Source organism: Neovison vison, chromosome 11, assembly GCF_020171115.1.
Source record: "Neovison vison isolate M4711 chromosome 11, ASM_NN_V1, whole genome shotgun sequence".
Lineage (NCBI taxonomy): Eukaryota > Metazoa > Chordata > Mammalia > Carnivora > Mustelidae > Neogale > Neogale vison.
In genome coordinates, this window is record NC_058101.1 from 151567936 (window position 1) to 151587916 (window position 19981).

The 19981-nt window shown below is 43.5% G+C and overlaps 1 protein-coding gene and 1 non-coding gene across 4 annotated transcripts in view; both read right to left on the bottom strand.

Moving 5' to 3' along the window:
- Positions 1-2371: 2371 nt before the first annotated feature.
- Positions 2372-19981, bottom strand: part of FBXO16 (F-box protein 16) — a 46588-nt gene continuing 28978 nt past the window's right edge. For 2 of the 3 annotated variants that reach the window (XM_044225020.1, XM_044225019.1), the window contains exons 6-8: positions 19003-19235; positions 16811-16913; positions 2372-2749 (exon numbers count right to left, since the gene is read on the bottom strand). In XM_044225020.1, the coding sequence (XP_044080955.1) occupies positions 2567-2749; positions 16811-16913; positions 19003-19235 (519 nt within the window). In that variant the 3' untranslated portion in view covers positions 2372-2566. Of the gene's footprint in view, positions 2750-3254; positions 3281-16810; positions 16914-19002; positions 19236-19981 lie in introns of all 3 variants that reach the window. The other variant, XM_044225021.1, reaches the window with a different exon arrangement.
- Positions 2447-2553, bottom strand: LOC122890675. The gene has a single exon (XR_006381125.1). It is a non-coding gene; the product is annotated as a U6 spliceosomal RNA (small nuclear RNA).

Below are 19981 nucleotides of genomic sequence, written 5' to 3' on the forward strand. Positions count from 1 at the left end.
TGTAAGTAGCCAAGTTTTGGGGTGGTTTGTTTTATAGGAATAGATAACCCAAATACAGCTTAAGATAAGAGGGAGCCACTTGTACTAGACAAGCCCTTCTTTCTCTTGATGTGTCCTTGCCCCAAAAGATTCTGGTTTATTTCAGAAGAGATGGGGACATACTCCAGGCTGGCCCATCCCAACAGAGGTCCATGATGTGACTGGATCCTGACATCACCCAGGGGGTTCACTGGGACAAAACAGTGCAGAATCCTGGAGCTGTAGGCCACCCCAGCAGCACAGCTGCCCCTGGCTCTGAGGGCTGAGCACGAGGCCTCCGCCTTCTAGAAGAGGAAATCTTAACCGAGAGCCATCTGCCCTAACCATGGGCCAGGTCTCATCTTGGGTATGGGATTTTTTTGCTTCTCTGCCTCAGAGTCATGCGTTAGTATCACCTTGGGTGGTGCAAACTAATCAATTATAAGTTGGTTGTGTTTTGTCCTATACCAATCATTTGGGCATCCAAACCTCTGTAACCTACGCCACCTTTCCAGGCCACATTTTGAACCTCAAAAACAAGAGTGTGTGTGTGTGATGTATGTAATATATATGTAACATATACATATATATATTACATGTTACATGTATATTATGTATGTATATTACAGTATGGAACACAAGATCATGAGTGTTCAACATTACATGATAGACAAACATTTGGTTTTCTATCATTCTGCTTTACTTAGGTAAATAAGTATCCTAGAATGTTAACTTCTGGACCTTGAAATGGTTACATGAGTAGGTGGTTTAGTTTAGAAGATCTGACTAATATTTTTGCAGCCAAGTAACATTTTCTGCTTTCCAATGACTCTTTGAGGCCCATTTACATTGCTTGAACATTAATTCTAATTCCTTCTTTGGAAATTTTTATATTGCCCCCATTGTGCTGCTATGTCCCACTCATGTAATACCCCTCCCACCCACTCCTGGACACATTTCTTCCCAGGATCCTTTGTTCTTGGACTTCTGGATGGGTTTGACCAAAGCCAAGTGCTGTTAGGAGTGTAGAGGGGTGTGGAGAGAGATGGCTTGGGTTTTCGCCCTCTTCCTTCCCTGCTAGGCCTCGTTTTCCACAGTGACTGTGTTCCTTCACCACAGAGCATACAGCCTGTTGGGTGGCCCCTCTCCTGTGGCTACAGCTCTCACTGGGTTCTGGGAACAACAGGCCCTTTCCTTTCTGCCTCTTCAGGCCACAGGCTGACAAAGGCTTCCATTGTCACCAGTTCCTAGGTGGTTCACCATCTCATCTTGATGCTCTTAACACTCCCTTCCGTGTTGTTTGTAGGCTGAATTGTGTCCCACTACCCCCAACCTCCCACCCAAATTCCTATATTGAAGTCTTAACCCCCAGGACCTCGGAACCGTACTGTCTTTGGAACTAGGGTTTTCAGAGAGGTAATTAACGTTAAATGAGGTCATATGGGCAGGCTCTAATCTGATCTAATGTGTATCCTTATAAGTAAGAGGAGATGAGGACACAGACCACCCAGAACAAAGACCATATGAAGACAGGAGGAGAGGGTGGCCACCCACCAGCCAAGAAGAGAGGCCTCAGAAATAACCAACCCTGCCAACATCTCGACCTTAAAGTTCCCAGCCTCCAGAGCTATGAGAAAATAAATGTCCGTTGTTTGTAATCCACCCATCTACGGTATTTTCGTTATAGCAGCTGGACCAGATGAAGGCAGGGGTACTGGATGATGGCAGCTCCAGCCAACGAGACACCATGGTAAACAGCCCCCCATTAAACAATTCAACTAGCCTTGGGAGTCGGCTGTCTGCACCTTTCTGGGACCCGGCCCTGTACACCCAATATTACCACTGTTGCTATCCTGGTCCCTTTATCTACCTCATGGTACCTATCCTCACATCTGTCTCTAAGTTTGTAACCACATCAGCACTTCTGCCATGATTACCTTTTACTGAAATACTGTAGGACTCCCTTTCCCAAGCAGGTACCTGAGCTGAAAGTTTCTAATAGAGGACCCAAGTAACATCTCTCCAATGTGTAGAGCACTTTGTCATGTCTATCAAAATCCTTTCGTGTTTTTTTAAATAATTTTTTATTTTTTATAAACATGTATTTTTATCCCCAGGGGTACAGGTCTGTGAATCGCCAGGTTGACACACTTCACAGCACTCACCAAAGCACATACCCTCCCCAATGTCCATCACCCCACCCCCCTCTCCCGACCCCCCTCCTCCCAGCAACCCTCAGTTTCTTTTGTGAGATTAAGAGTCACTTATGGTTTGTCTCCCTCCCGATCCCATCTTGTTTCATTTATTCTTCTCCTGCCCCCTTAACCCCCCATGTTGCATCACCACTTCCTCATATCAGGGAGATCATATGATAGTTGTCTTTCTCCGCTTGACTTATTTCGCTAAGCATGATACGCTCTAGTTCCATAAAAATATGGAACGCCTCATGAATTTGCGTGTCATCCTTGCGCAGGGGCCATGCTAATCTTCTCTGTATCGTTCCAATTTTAGTATATGTGCTGCCGAAGCGAGCACTCCTTTCATGTTTTTAAATTGACTTCGGCTCTGGAGCCTGGCCGGATAATGCCTGAAGCCCAGGGTGCCTCTGAAGAGGTTGCATGAGGACCTTTGAGTCGGCTTCGGTGGCCTGGAGCCCTGCCCACTGGTGAAGAGACCAGGCGAGATGAGCAGGAACTCGGAGAACGGCGCTGGGTTCTGCACTTAGGGATATCTAGGGAGGAAAAAGAGATCATTCCACGGACAGCCCTGAAAACACCGGACAGGAGCTATATAACTGAACTTATTTTAATGATGCAAGACAGCTTTCTCAAATGGTAGGGCTGGATGGGATTTATGGAGACCTCCCAATGTCACCAACCCCTAACCCCCATGCAATCTTCACTTGGAGCTAAGAATCAGTCTGTTAGCCTCCAAAGTGCTCTCACAACCGTAATTTCATGTGAACCTCAAGGAAATTCCACCAGGCAAGTAGGGAAGTATTAGCATCTCTGTTTTACAAATCAAAGAAACTGGAGAGCAGACCAGGCCAGTTTACTTGCCCTCCCGAGTTCACAGAGCAGAAAGGCTTCAGAGCCATGCCTGGAGACACGAGGCTCTCAGGCCAGGCGAGCTCTGGGAGAGCTCCTGTGGTTTTACACTCACTACTAATCTGTGCATGCACACAATTCGCTCTAAAAAGGCAAATGTCACAGGTTGACATTCCAACCAAAACTCACAGTGAGAAAGGATTTCTCCAGGACATCTGGCCGCGGGCGGGCAAGGGAAGAGGGAGAGGAGGAGAGAACAAGAGAAAGCAAGAACACGAGCTGAGCCTGCTGGGAGCACGAGCGACAGACTCTCATGAGGTTCCTCTTACGTTGGCCCCTACTGTGCAGAGAGTGAGAAGGAGACAGGGCACAGGTACAGACCCTGTCACCCGCCCTGAACACAATCCCCGCCCCACGACTCCGCAGCCAGCCAGCCGGCTCGTCCTGGCTGTCAGAACTCTTGTCACATCTCTCTCATGCTCTGCTGGGTACATTTCCCACACACAGGGTTTCTGTTAATCTGGGGAAATCCTACCGGAGACTTTTACTGAATCAGAAACTGCTTCAGCCAATGACTGCTGTCTCCTGTCCTCTCGGCCAGGGAACAGGGTCCCTCGTTAGTCCACAAAGGTGCCCCACAATCTTGCCTCACATACTCTATTCCTTCTCTAAATCTAACCTGTCCTTCGAGATCTTCCTTCTCCAAGAAGCTGGAGTGTCTTGACCATCAGGGATTTCTTTCTTTCTTTCTTCCTTTTTTAATTTTTAAAATATTTTATTTATTTATTTGAGAGAGATTGCAAGCCGGGGAAGACGCAGAGAGACAGAGGGAAGAGCAGACTCCCCACTGAGCAGGGAGCCCCTGTGGGACTCAATCACAGGACTCTGGGATCAGGACCTGAGCCAAAGGCAGACACTTCACTGACTGAGCCACGCAGGTGCCGAACCCTCCGGGATTTCTGCCTCAGCTGGATTCTTGCAGCCATTATTAGCGAGACCTCTGTGTTCCCATTCCCATGTTCTTGGACATTCGTATTCACTCCTGGCCGTAATTATTTGCCCCCGGACAAGGCTGCAAACTCCCTGAGAGCAAAGCTGGCCCCGGACACTTCAGTGAATCTACGGGTGTCTGCCTACACATGCTTGCTGATGATTTTTCTGGGGAAAAGGTAGGCAAAGCTGGGATTAAATGTAGCAAGTTGTTAGAATTGGAGAGGAAAAAGGGCAGGAAATGGGAGCAAATAATCTTCCCTCCTTTGAAGCTTCCAGTGTTAAGTTTTAAGACCAACTAAGGTAAGCATTTTTGGTGTTGTTCTAAGATCAACATAGGTAAGAGAACAAATAGAGGTGTTCCTTTGTGCTATTTTAGTAACAATGAAAACAGAATAATACCTGCTGAATGAAGAAAAGGCCTAGCTCTCTGGGATACAAGAACAGGCTAGTCACACCTCACCTGTAACAGTTTTGAATTTAATCCTATTACTCTGCAAAGCTGATTTATCACTGCATTTGAGGAACCCCTTTCTCCTAGTCCCCCTGGGTGGGGGTGGGGGAGTTCACATGCTGAGGCAGGCTCCTCTCAAACTCTCCTTTTTTTAGCCAAGGCAGGTTGCAGGGATTGGCCCCCAAGCCCCAGCCCCCCCACTGCTCCCACCCTCCCCACCCCTCCCCCCACCCCTGGTAACTGTCACCACCTATTGAGACTGTTGGGTTTTTCTTCCCTCCAAGATCAGCTCTGGGAACATGGTCTCCTTACAACCCTTTCTTTCTGTCTCTGAAAACAAATGCACAGACCCTCTTCATTTTAAGACTTTAATGTCCATCATCACAAGAGAAAAACTAAGATTTAAGGGGAAAACATGCAGAAGTTACCTAAAGAATATAAATCTGACAGTCTTGGATCTTGATCTAAAGTATCTGATGATCTGGTTGAAATAACTGGGAATTTCTTTTATATCAACACTGAGTATGAGATAATAGAAAAGCACATATTGGTCTTGGTCCCATGTTCCCGGCACAGAGCTCAAACCCTTGTAATTTCCTGAGTGATAAGAGCACTTAGGAGCATCTCTTGTCCTGTTGAGGTGACTCTGGACAGGCTCCTAGATGGGGGCCAGTTACCAGAAAGACCAAGTCCTGATTAGAAGCTTAGAATTTTCAGCCCCACTCATTGTCCTCCGGAGCGGGGAGGAGGGGCTAGAAATGGATTTAATAATTGATCATGCCTCCATGATCATGCCTCTGCATACAGCCCCATAGGATGGAGTCACTCTTACAGTGTTGTTATAAATCATCTCTATTTCTGTGCAGGTCCACCTGCTATAGCTTTTCCTCACCCTGTTCCCGTGAAGAGAGATGGAATCAGCTACAGATCTTTCTCAACTTACAATGGGGTTATGTCCCGATGAAGACATCATGAGTGGAAAATACTGTAAGTCGAAAAAAGCATTAAAACACCTACTCTTCTGACCAGTCTGGCGCAGCCTGGCCTACCTTAGACATGCTCAGAACACTTGCACTGGCATCGAACCCAAAGCCTATTTTGTTTGTTTGTTTGTTTGTTTTTAATAAAGGTTTTATTTATTTATTTGACGGAAATCACAAGTAGGCAGAGAGGCAGGCAGAGAGAGAGAGGAGGAAGCAGGCTCCCCACCAAGCAGAGAGCCTGATTCCGGGCTTGATCCCAGCACCCTGGGATCATGACCTGAGCTGAAGGCACAGGCTTAACCCACTGAGCCACCCAGGAGCCCCCACAAAGCCCGTTTTATGATAAATGTGGCATAGCTCCTGTAATGTACTGAATACTGCACTGAAAGTGAGACCCAGATGGTTGCTAAGTGTTTCAGTTCCTTATCCTGGTGATTGCGGGGCTGACTGGCAGCCCTGACCTGCACCACTAGAGTGTCACACTGCATTCACGTCGCTAGCCTGGAAGAAGCTCAAAGTCCAAAACTCATTATATGGTTGCTAACGAATGTGTACTGCTTTTGCTCCACCACGAAGCTGAAAAAAATCGTAAGTCAAACTGTTGGAAGCCAGGGACCATCTATAATTTCAATATATTTTTCTCAGGGTGTCTGGGTGGCTCAGTCAGGTAAGCATCTGACTGGATTTCAGCTCAGGTCATGATCTCAGGGTTGTGGGATGGAGCCCTGTGTTGGGCTCCACGGTCAGCACAGTCTACTTGAGAGTCTTTCTCCGCCCCCCACTCCTCTCACCCTGCCCATGTGCTCTCTAAACAAACAAATACACAAATAAATAAAATCTTTCTTTTTTTTTTAAAGATTTTATTTATTTGAGAGAGAGATCACAAGTAGGCAGAGAGGCAGGCAGAGAGAGAGGGGAGGAAGCAGGCTCCCTGCAGAGCAGAGAGCCCGATGCGGGGCTTGATCCCAGGATCCTGGGATCATGACCTGAGCCGAAGGCAGAGGCTTTAACCCACTGAGCCACCCAGGCGCCCCACAAATAAATAAAATCTTAAAAATAAATATATTTTTCTCACTGATTGAACTTGCTGGGTTTTTTTTCTTTTAAAGATTTTATTTTTAAGTAATCTTTACACCCAATGTGGGGCTTGAACCTACAACCCCGAGGTCAAGAGTCGCCATGTGCTCTACTAACTGAGCCAGCCAGGGGCCCTCTTACTGTTCTTTTTCTAGATATTTACCCAATAATATCTCCAAGTCTTCTTAGCATGTCTTTAAATGGAAGGACGTAGAAGAGAAATAGAAGGCCATCCTTTATACAACAGAATTCTCCAGGATTCTGTTCTTGGCCCACTTCCTAGGCAATCAGTGCCCACATCTTCAGTTGCTGGATTCTATCTCTCACCCCACTGTCCCTCCTGAGCTCTTGGCTCATAAACTTAACTCTCTTCCGAATGCATATACTTGTGGTTCACAGGTACCTCACACCTAGCATGTCCTGCCTCATTTCCAGTCTCAGTGGTGGGTGGCGTGAGCATGAACACAATCACCCAACCCAGATACCCAGGAGTTACCATTCCTTAACTGGAAGCTGCCCCCCTCCAGCCTGTAAGCATGCGGAAGGCAGGGACTGTATCTTGTTATGGTTGTATCCCTTGCATCCACTCTTGCACCTGTAAAATACTTGTGGGATAGATGAATAAACATGTCAGTAATTCCTCCTCTTTCATTTTAGGGCAGCAGCTAAAACCACTTTGCAAGTGGATATTGGGGATAGAAAACTCCTATCTTCAGGCTGGACGGTCATTTTATTGGGCACAGAGGAGTGAGAATGGGAAGAGGCTATTGAGGCTGAGTGTCCCAAGAAAGAGTAGGACCCTACAGGAGGCAAAGGAAGGCCCAAGAAGGGCTGTCACCCAGGAACAACTTATGGATACCAGCTTGAATATATCCCTGTGTCTGTCACTCCCCAACTGAATTTTATTTTCTGGCTCTCCATGCACATTACTTGCAAAAATTTGCAAACGATCACTGACTCAAACAACACCACTGGATAAACCCAGGGATGACATAAGAGAATCGATTAGGTAAAATAATATGTGGATATGGAAAGCAGAGAAATACAGTAACAAGAATGATAGCCCCTGTAGGGGCACCTGGGTGGCTCAGTGGGTTGGGCCACCGCCTTCAGCTCTGGTCATGATCTTGGAGTCCTGGGATCGAGTCCTGCGTCAGGCTCTCTGCTCGGTGGGGAGCCTGCTTCCCCCTCTCTCTTTGCCTGCCTCTCTGCCTACTTGTGATCTCACTCTGCCAAATAAATAAATAAAAATATTCTAAAAATATTTTAAAAAAAAAATAGCCCCTGTAGTGTGCCAAACACTCTTCTGAAACTATCACCCCACCACCACTCGCAAATATCTGGCTGCTGGGCACTGTGCTACGTGCCATACATTTATTATTTCTTAAAAACATTTTTAATTAATTAATTAATTAATTAATTTTTACTTATAGGCTCCATGTCCAGTGTGGAGCCCAACACAGGGCTCGAACTCATGACCAAGATCAAGACCTGAACGGAGATCAAGAGTTGGATGCTTAGTCAACTGAGCCACTCGGGTGATATTTATTATTTCATGTAATCGTCTCGAGCCTGTGATATGGTAAAGAACAGTAAAGAAGGTGATAATCTTCATTCTGTAGGAGATCTTACCCTTTTAAAAATTCACCCTCAACACTTCATGACACTCAGTTCAAGAGTAACATGGTAATACTATGTATAAATATGAAATACTGTGTTTGAAAATCATAAGATCAGAACTGTTTGTTTGGGCGCCTGGGTGGCTCAGTTGGTTAACTGTCTGCCTTTGGCTCAGGTCATGATCCCAGAGTTCTGGGATCGAGCCCCGGAGCAGGGAGCCCGCTTCTCCCCTTCCCTCTGTGGCTCCCCCTGCTTGTTCTCTCTCTCTCTGTCAAATAAATTAAAAAAAAAAAAAAAGACATGTTGTTTTAGTCATATAAACACAACTTCAACTAATTCCTATAAATTGTCTCAGCCTAGGATGGGGACTGAGCCATAAGTAAGGGTCATTGGTGGGGATGAAGGCTCAGAGGATAGAAAAAGTGGCTGAGGAGTGCCCGCCTTGGAGGGGTTTCCTTCTGGGAAGAAAGTCTACAATGGATGACTGCTCATCCTGGCTTCCACTCAGTGTTTGCTTAACCTCTAGGATGGAGCTGCTGCCTGGATTTTTCCATCCAGGATTCTGTGAGGAGGATCCCTGCTGTCCTCTTGTCTGCTTGGGATTCCAGATTGCTGCGCACACCCATGTGGTCCACACTGCTTTGGTCAACACTGTGGAGGGGGTGATCCCCTGCTCACTCCCTCTCACTCTGCTTTCATGAGACACAGAGGGAAGCTGTTAGGGAGAAATCATCAACAGAGTTTTAAAGAAGACACAGGCCTGTCTTTGCCGTTGGTTTATCTTTTAAAACCTCGGGGTCAAGCTGTGAGCTGTGGAGGAAGGCTAAGCAACCACAGGCAGGGTTTGGAAATTTCAAACCAAGACTGTGTGACGGCACCCTTAGGCCTCCCAAGTGAAGTTAGGGATGTGTTGTAAAATGCACACAGGCCATAGAGTTCCAATGGTTATTTGTCAGCAATGATGGTGAACTCGAATTGCAAAACAGCCATGTCTTAGAGAACTGGCTTCTACCGTAGTTTGTGGTGAAAAACTGTATTGTTAAATGTTATACACACACCCATTTACTTATTTATTTATGTATTTATTTAGCAAGCCCTAGGCCCAAAGCAGGGCTTGAACTAACAACCCTGAGATCAAGAATCCCATGCTCTACATACTGAGCCAGCTAGGCAGCCCACATATATATATTGTTAAAACCCCAGTAGTAGCAGTGATTAAATCTCTGTCATAACTAATAATACTCCAGAACTCACAAACACGGGTTCCTCTCTTATTGCTGATCCCAAAGAGAAGCCAATTTGTGTCAGATATTTTGTCTGTAACTCTTAAGAGCAGGTAGGCATTATGTCGCCATCTAAACATTCAGCAAAAGAGAAGCAGGTCAAGTCACTCCTGTTGGAAATGCTAGGGTAATTTATTACGCATAGCATCATACAACAAGAGATAACAAGACAGAACAAGAAAACTATGCTCTCTTAGAGGCAAAGGATAAATGCAAAGACTCTAAGTAGTGGTCCTGCCTGAGAGTTCACTCTGCCCCCAGGATTTTCAGCCGGCAGGCCCTTTCTTCTCTTAGGTATCAAAAAGTAACAGCAACCAATATTGTAATTAGCAAGCGATGGAGTACAGGAGGCACGGAATTGGCAGCATGGTGTTCAACACACACTCACTGTCCAGGCAAGCGTGGGATTATGAAACCTAACAAGGATGAGGAGTGAATGCATGAACTATGGGCAGGCACAAGAGTGTACGGAGACCAAGCAGGAAAAAAAAAAATATGTGGCTCACACTTCAATATACAGCTATGGATACAACTATTTTTCATACCATGGAAAGCACGAGAGAAAGAAAAGACAGAGAAAGATAAAGAAAACTGAGGGGAAGCAAGAGTAAAAGCAAGAAAGAGAAGCTTAGGGGCGCCTGGGTGGCTCAGTGGGTTAAAGCCTCTGCCTTCGGCTCAGGTCATGATCTCAGGGTCCTGGGATGGAGCCCCCGCATCTGGCTCTCTGCTCAGTGGGGAGCCTGCTTCCTCCTTTCTCTCTGCCTGCCTCTCTGCCTACTTGTGATCTCTCTCTGTCAAATAAATAAATAAAATCTAAAAAAAAAAAAAAAAAAAGAAAGAACGAAAGAAAAGCTTATTCCATAGGCTGGAGCCTCCTGCCCAGCCCCCCACCCCCAACCAACCCGTACTCTGGCTGCCTGCAGCTTCTTACCTCCTCTCTCTCCTGTAGCCTCAGGTGCTGATCTCATGGGATTTTGATCTAGCCCAATGTTATTACCCCCATACTAGCTACGATTTACCGAATGCTTCTTTGAGCCTGGCACTAACCTAAATGCTTTACAGCCCTCCTCCCAACCCTGTGAGGTTAGTATCATTCCTAACTCCCTTTTTTATAGATGAGGAGACAGAACCTCCCAGGGGTTAATAAATGGCCCAAATCACAATCCTGTAAGGGAGTTATCATTAGTCCCATTTCACAGTTGAAGAAATGGAGGCTCCAAAAGGTTTAGTAACTTATCCCAAGTCACACCATTTAGTTGAAAGAGTGCAAGTCTGTCGGATGGCAAAGCCCACGTTCTTTCTTACTCTGCATTCCAGATGGAATTCTTGGGAATTTCTCTGCCTGAGCTAAATGATGAAAAATCTCTCCTATAGAGATTTCTAGTTCTGCACATCCAAACCAAATAGATGCTATAAAACAAATACCTGAGGAAGTAATCAGAATTTGAAAGAAATCTACTAAAGATTGCCCACAGGAAACCAAGCGTACATTTGTTTCATAAATAATCTTGTTAGAATCGACTGTATTTTCTAAAGCTCCAAGAAAAAGATAGAAAGAAACCAGTTTTGATTGACTGATCATCAAAACTCACGAGTATGATGGATTCTTTATGGTATTCTACATAAAGTCACATTAACCACAGCTGTGTCCCTCAGGTATCAGAAGAGATAGGGAGAGGACGGGTAAGGGACTGTGGGGTCCCACAAATCCAGACTGTAGCCTGAAATGGACTTTTAAGATACTGTAATCCCAACTCTCATTTCTTTCTTCTTCGTCTTCTTCTTCTTTTTTAAAGAGAGAGGCACACACAGAAAGAGAGAACACAAGCAGGGAGAGTGGGAGAAGGAGAAGCAGGCTTCTCCTTGAGCAGGAAGCCCAGTGTGTGGGGCTTGATCGCAGGAACCTGGGATCATGACCTGAGCCAAAGGCAGTCACTTAACCAACTGAGCCACCCAGGTGCCCCGCAACTTTCACTTCATAAATGGGAAAATGAAGAATTATAGGTGGAGTGACTGCTAGTTAATTGTAGAGCAGAGGCCAGAACTCTGGGTTGCCTGATTCTTTTTTTTTTTTTTTAATTTTATTTATTTATCAGAGAGAGAGGGGGAGAGAGCGAGCACAGGCAGACAGAATGGCAGGCAGAGGCAGAGGGAGAAGCAGGCTCCCCGCTGAGCAAGAGCCCGACATGGGACTCGATCCCGGGACGCTGGGATCATGACCCGAGCCGAAGGCAGCTGCTTAACCAACTGAGCCACCCAGGTGTCCCTGGGTTGCCCGATTCTTAAACCAAGTTCTTCCCATGACAAAAATCAGGTATCACCTTGGGGCACATTCTTTTTTCCTCCTCTTCTGACTCAGAGAGGGGAAAAAAGAAAAAGGTGAGAAAGCTTGCAGAAGCATTTAAAAAACCAGAGCACTAAGAATCAAGTTATCTTGGAAGGTGTTGAAGAAGGTTAAGTGCAGAGGCTGGAATTCACAGAGCACAGAAAAAGGTAAGGTCTTATCAAAAGAAGTTAGAGCAAGGGCACCTGGGTGACTCAGTTAAGCCTCTGCCTTTGGCTCAGGTCATGATCCCAGGGTCCTGGGAGCGAGCGCCTCTCTGCCTACTGAGTATTCATGATCTCTGTCTATCAAATAAATAAAATCTTAAAAAAAAAAAAAAAAAAAGCAGTGAGAGTAAACAGGCAATCTGAGACTTCTGTTACTTGTATTTAGGTAAATGTTGTGAAAAGGCAAGCTTTTTGACATCTGAGGCCAAATCAGAACCTAGAAAGTGACGACTTCTCCTCTCCAAGTAACAGCTGAATGTGAGATAAAGGGATTTCAGGTTGGGGCACCTGGGTGGCTCAGTGGGTTAAAGCCTCTGCCTTTGGCTCTGGTCATGATCCCAGGGTCCTGGGATCAAGCTCCGCATCGGGCTCTGTGCTTGGTGGGGAGCCTGCTTCCTCCTCTCTCTCTCTGCCTGCCTCTCTGCCTAATTGTGATCTCTGTCAAATAAATAAGTAAAATCTTTAAAAAAAAGAAAAGGGATTTCAGGTTTTATACTTAACTTGGTAGGAAGAAGAAAAAAGGAAAAATTATAGGAAACAAGATGTCGGCTGGGGTCCTCAGAATGTACCTCCACGGCCCAGGAAGTCCAAAGCCCACCCTTGGGTTTTTATGAATGGTCCTGGAGAATTTTGTTTTTCTGGACTTCAAGACTTTTGAAATCTTGCTTTCATGTGGAAATTGAGAATTTACTGTAGAGATGGAAGCAGGGTTGACACCCAAGCAACAGCAAATAAATTCAATCGGAATGGATCCTGGCCCTGCTCCCCTACCTGCCTGAGCTTCTCTCCTGGCTCGTTCTCTCTCTACCACTTCTCTGCTGTGCCCCCCACCCCCTTCCTATGCAGTAGCAGAAACAACAAACTTCCTCTAATCTCCTGCAGAGCAGGTTTTCACCCCCCTCTGAAGTCCAGGTGTCTGTAGTATCCAAGCCCTCAAGGTGGCATCCCTCCCCACAAACTCATCAAGGAGGCTTTTCCCCCAAGGAGACAGCTCAATCCTTCCCCTTCCCGAACAGGCACTTTGGGTCTGGCTGTTAAGATTTAAAACAAAACAAAACAAAACAAAAAAATACATGTCTTTATACATGACAGGAAAATTTCTTAAGTTTAATTACGATAGCAGTACTCACTATACTGTGGTAGTGTTGCTATTTTTTGTTTTGTTCAGTACGGAATTTTATTATCATAACTAATTGTAATGGACATTTCTTAATATTTATCTAATTTTTAATAATCGGTCTTCAAAATCAGAAAGCATTAGTGATCAGATCTAGGCTTTCCTTGCATCTTCTATCAGTGATTCCCATCAAAGGTGGGTAAATGAAGCAGCTGTAAAGAGGCAGCTTTAGAATTGAAAGCCTTGGGGCACCTGGGTGGCTCAGTGGGTTAAAGCGTCTGCCTTTGGCTCAGGTCATGATCCCAGGGTCCTGGGATCAAGTCCCACATTGGGCTCTATGTTTGGCAGGGAGCTTGCTCCCTCCTCTCTCTCTGTCTATTTGTGATCTCTCTCTGTCAAATAAATAAATTAAAAAAAAAAAAAAAAAGAATTGAAAGCCTTAAGAGGAAACCAGGGGCCCTTTGGGTCTTGAAAACTCAAGGCCATTAAATAATAGAATACATCACAAGCTCACTATTTGGGTTCGAAATTGTTTCCCTAAGCAGGTTTTTCTTTTCGGAGGCGTCACTCATATTTGAAAGCTGTAAGTCATGGTGGGCAAAAAGTGAATTAGGTGGGTCTCACTGGCCCGATAGCCACAGTCCCAGAGAGATGGCTCAAGGAATATTCTCTGTACTCTCAACTCTCCTGTGCTTTTTTTCTGTTCCAATCCTTCCACTTTCCGAAGCTCTACCTTCTCCAAGCACCCAAATATTTTCTCCTTACAGGGTAAAGGAATACACAGTGTTCAGGCCTCAAAGACCTTTGAGGCAGCTTTGTCTGTCTGTCCTTCTTATCCTTACCTCTATCATGTGTTCGCCTGAGTGCTGCCTGCTCACCTGTTTCCCTAGTTCCTCTTGAAACCTTCAGGCATATGCATATCTAAATAATGTGAGAACTTTCCATCGAACGAACAGAGGGTTCTCTCCGTTGCAACTGTACCGGGCTGTCTCCACCACCCTCTCTCTCTACAGTGGCAATTCTCAGGAGTTTTACTCCCTTCTCTCCTTCTGTCCTCTAACTGCCTTTCCTCAAAGCCTGTTTCTTCTTCTTTCAGATCCCCACATCCAGCATTTCCAAATTTTCACTACCACCTTGTATCACTGAGAAGGTTGCTTATTTCCTCTCAGTTGGGTGGCCCACAGTGAGGGCAAACTGCCACCATGTGAAGACTGGGCCTGAGCCACTCGTGGCCCACCCAACAGGGCCAGGCTTGTCACAAGGCAGCATTACCGACAGAAGGATCCTAGCACACTTCTGGAGGGTTCAATTATGCTATATGCTCCTGATCCAAATTGCTAAGCATAAATAGTGATGATAATTAGTATATTTACATAAACAGTAGATCAATCCAAGTGCACACTTCATTTTATTAATGGGTTCATTGTTCTCCATCATTGTTTAATTTGCCCCAGTTTCCCTTCCAGCCTTACTGAGCACAACTTTTAAAGTTTAGAAATATAAGGAATTTTTTTTAACTTAAGCAAGCCCTTCTAAGTGTGTGACAGATGGTTAATGTCAAAAGCCCCTGGGGAAGGCTTCTGTTTAGCCTTTGATTTTGTTTTGTGTTCTCAGCCAGAGAAATGTTTGACTGTGCTGATAATTTGTAAGCATACATCAACCATCAACTTTTATCGTCCTTTAAATTCCCAGCTCTCCCCTGGATTTCTCTGCTACTCCTGGCCTAGTAGGGGCCAGGAAATCAGGCAGAAGCATGCCTAAATGGCCTGTGTGATAAGCCTCATAAAGTTATTCTGCTCAATTAATGGTTTTCACTGACAATTTTACTGCTCTGTTTTAAGCGGCTCCATTCCCTTGGGCATCTGTACATATGTCTATGATAAGCCTCATCCAGTCCAACAAAATTGGCGCCTCAGAATACAGACTGCCCTATTTTTAAAAAAGCTCATTTTTTAAAAAGCTCTCTTTTTTTGGAAACATAACACTTGAAAATACATTTAAACAGAAAGTAATAGAGCTTTAAAGCTGAGCTATAACAGTGATTTATTCATGAGTACATACTTATTCCTCTCCCAACTGACATCCATTTTATATTAATTTTCCTTGAGTGTGTATCCTCAGCTTCTTTCTAGATCTTCACTACCGAAACGACATCTTTATTCCACCCTTATTCCTGTCTACTTTGCTCCAAAGACTCCCCTATGGGCTGAGAGGGAGCCCCCTGCAGGTACAGAATCACAATCTGGAAAACTCCGCCATGAAATAATAATGCTCCCTAGTCACCGACTTTATGAGGTAGTGGGTAACTTTTTTTTTTAATTAAGGTAAGACAAGTTCCTCACTCATTTTTTCTGCAGTGACTTGAAATGAGCTTTTTTTTTATATACCCCACTGGTAGCAGGACAGCGAAGGAAGGTACACCTTTTCTCAGGTAAGTGGAACCTGCACTCTAGAGGTAAGTTCTTTTTTTTTTTTTTTAAGATTTTATTTATTTATTTGAGAGATAGAGAGTAAGTGAGAGAGAAAGCATGAGCAGGGGGAGGGGGAGGGAGAAGCCGATTCCCCGCTGAGCAGGGAGCCCGATACAGGGATGCAGCACTCAATCTGAGGACCCCGGGATCGTGACCTGTGCCGAAGACAGGCACTTAACCCACTGAGACACCCAGGCGTCCCTATAGGTAAGTAATTTATATAAAGAAATTTCTATAGCCTATCCTTCCCCCAACCCCTAAAGACTCATAGCAGAAGAAAGAACCAATGATAACAGTGTTCCCAGTATAGTATCTACTTTTCAGAGCAGATCCATACACTTCAGTTCATCCAGTTTTTGTTTTTGTTTTTTTAACAGATAAGAGAAATAGAGACTTAGAGTCTCATGGGAATAAAAGGGAGTGCATAAGGAATATAGTCACTGATATTATGATAGTGTTGTGTGGTGACAGATGGTAGCTACACCTGAGTTGAGCAAGGCATAATGTCTAGGGATGAGGAATCACGACGTCATGCACTGAAACCAATGTAACACTGTGTGTCAACTATACTGAAATTAAAAATTTTTAAAAAATAGAGGTTTAGAGGGGCACCTGGGTGTCTCAGTGGGTTAAAGCCTCTGCCTTCTGCTTGGGTCAAGGTCCCAGGGTCCTGAGATTGAGCCTTGCATCGGGCTCTCTGCTCAGCAGGGAACCTGCATCCCTTCCTCTCTCTCTGCCTGCCTCTCTGCCTACTTGTGATCTCTCTCTCTCTGTCAAATAAATACATAAAATATATTTTTTTAAATTTTATTTATTTGACGGAGAGAGAGGAATCACAAGTAGGCAGAGAGAGAGAGGGAAGGAAGCAGGCTTCCCGCGGAGCAGAGAGCCCGACGCGGGGCATGATCCCAGGCCCCTGGGATCATGACCTGAGCCGAAGGCAGCGGCTTTAACCCACTGAGCCACCCAGGCGCCCCCATAAAATATTTTTAAAAAATTAAAAATAGAGACTTAGAGAAATTAAGTAAAGAACGCCTTCAAGGTCACACAGCTTGTCATTCAGAGACCAGAATTTAAAATGACCACTTGATGATTCTGGTTAAAAAACAACAACAACAAATTTCATTTCACAAATAGGATTAGCAATCCAGCAATTTTCATAAACGTTATGGTGTAGAAGCTTTTATAAGCAATACTTACCAGTGACTGTGCTTTTCTTAGCTTAGATCTGTCCTGCAATTTATGTTTCTTATCATGTGATTGTCGGCTGAAATCTGGATTCATTTCATGTCTTTTCCTCCTCCTATAAATCAGAAATCATTGGAACATTAGAATCATTTTAAATTTGCACATCTATTTGTCTGTTGGACTTTGTTGTTCCTGTGATTTAAATGATTGTTTTCATTCAACTGGAAATGAGCCAAATGTAGAGCACTAAAGAACTGGTTGAATCAACTCTGGCCCATCCACACAATGGAGCACTATGAGCTATAAAAAGGAAAGCAGGGTATTTCTACATCCAACCATAGGGTGATATAATGTTATATCCAGGATATATTGTTGTATATGACATATATATAACAATAACATATCCAGGATATATAGTTATATGAAAAAAAGGTGAATAAAATGGTATGTTGTGTACCTCCACTTATTCCAGAAACAGATGTGTGTATTTGCTTAAAATTTTGTTAAATAGAAGGACTATACCATAACAACTTAAAAAATGGTTACCTATAAGTAGGCTTCCCATGTGATCCAATCAAGAACAAAGAACAATATGGAGGGGTAGGAACAGAAGCTAGACTCTCCAAATATACTTTGCTTTATATATTTGACTTTAGAACATTCTCAACATTTCTCAAAATCATAAAATAAGACAAAGGAAGGAAATCCCTAAAATCTAAGAACAAAATGAAAGAAATAATCTTGTCTCTGGAGTTGGTAGCATTACTACACATGGAGGAATTACTTCATGAGACTTGAAACACAGTATTTGTCTGAATAGTCTTAGTAGAATATGTCCTAAGGACAAAAACACTGGCAAAGAAATCTTAAACTGTTTTTAGTAATCCTATTGTTTGAATTAATATTAGTATTGGTTTTCTAAAACTATCATATATATTTGGATAAGGTAGGAATCAGCAGACTAGAACCCAGAGGCCAACTTGGCCCAATGCCTGTTTTTGTAAATAAAGCTAAATTGGGACATCATCATGCTTATTGTTTTGGCTGTTTTCAGGCTACAATCGCAGAGTTGAGCAGTTGTGACAGAGACATATCCCGTAAAGCCTAATGTATATATTTTTGTCTGGTGCTCTCTAAAAAAGTTTGCCTGTAGTAATGGATCTAGGCCATGGTCTTCAATAGCCACTAACATCACAAAAAAAGGAGACAACCAGAAATAATGTGCCTTATGATGGAAGTACGTGATCTTATATACTCAAGGCTCTAGATCTGACCATGCGTATGGCCAAGTATAGGAGACAGAGAACATGTTAGGCTGCATGTTGGGAGTGCAATCAGCAAAATTCAGAATGTGAAAAGCTCTGTAGGATACATGACCTGATTTCTGTAACAAACAAATAGCAAGGGGGAAAAAAAAAGAGGTAGGCCTATAGATCCAAAAAAGTTTTTTTTTTAAGATTTTGTTTATTTATTTGATAGAGAGCACAAGCAGGAGGCAAAGGGAGAAGCAGATTCCCCACTGAGCAAGGAGCCTGGTGTGGGACTCCATCCCAGGACCCTGAGATCAGGACCTGAGCTGAATGCAGATGAGTAACTGACTGAGCTACCCAGATGACCCAGCAGATTTGTTTTAATAATGAAATGAGTTAGCAGTTTTGAAATTATTTTCAGAATTTGTAAGTAAATATATACTGTTTGTGTATATGTGTATACTTTATAATATATATATTATATTATGTATACACATATTACATATACAAATGTATATTATATATACATATGTATACAATTTGTATGCAAGTTATATATGTATATATCTATTTTGATTATATGTTATATGTACATATATAATTTGTATAAATAAACATGAGAGCCAAGGTTCTCCTTGACAGAGAAGGGAGGTGAAAATATGAAAAAGGAAAAGACCAGAATGAACTCTGTGGTGCTAGACTGAAATCTGAAGTCCTAACTATTAAAAGGAGCTGTAATGTTAAATCATTATAGCTACAAAATGCAAACAGATCCTGATGAACAGGGTAAATTTACCAATAATGGTTCCTTTACCTTCCAATGGTGTTTTGCTTCTATGTATTGAAAAGCATTTGTATTTCACAGGAAATTCTATTTTCCTCTTTTCATATACCTAAGTGCCAGCAAATTGTTTCCAATGGCAAGTAAATAGAGAAGAGCATAGAGCTTCTCACCCTCGCCAGATTTGCTCAATGGGGTCACAGTTGTCCAGGTAATTGAAGCGAATGATATCAGTTGGATGCTTGTCAGATGATCTCCAGGGTGGGAGCTCTTTCTCCTTTGGGTGGGTTTTCTTTCTCAAAGAGGAAGATGACCTGAAAGCTGACGCAGGGGACTGCTTTTCCTCTGCAGGACTGCTTGTAACTGACTGAACGTCGGCAATGGCAAACCCATCTTTTGGAGGTGTCTAGAAGAAGAAAATCAATTATTTCTGTTCTTAAAACATAATAATTACAATAAAAAAATCATCATATCATCATCATTATATCTTTGTCATCATCTTCGCCACGACTGCAATGATAATGGTGACAATAATTACAGCAGCCACAAACCCAGGAGTCTTGTAAGTGCCAGGTACTGTCCCAGGAAGTCTTCATGCATTATTTTATTGAACCTTCATTATAACTGTAAAAGGGAATACTTACTACTCGCACTTTACAGAAGAGGAAACTGAAGACGGGAAAAGCCAATGAACTCACCTACTACTACATTAAATGGTAAGACTGAGGGTCAGAATGTGAATCTAGGACTGTCTTACTTCAAGTCCTAGCTCTAACCCTGTCTATCCTGGACTGCCACCTCGTCTACCACATCATTGTATAAGTTTTCCACAACTGCAGTTAATTAACTCAATAAAACACATACATTCCAAAACATAGTACTCCATGCTTAATTATCTGTAGAACATAGGGACAACTTTGACGTATACACAGGTAGACTGTAGATTTTATCAGTTATCAAAATCTTAACTGCTCTCAAAGAATACTTTGGCTTTAATTTCCCAAATGGAAAGTCTATTTTCGTGTGTGAAATTCATAAGGTTTTTATGTGGTTGTAACCTAAGGGAAGCGGTAATGGTATGTAGAGAAGCCATTAAAGGCTTAATTTTTGTTCTTTAAGAGATTAGGGAAGCTTTGCATGGTAAATTGGTTT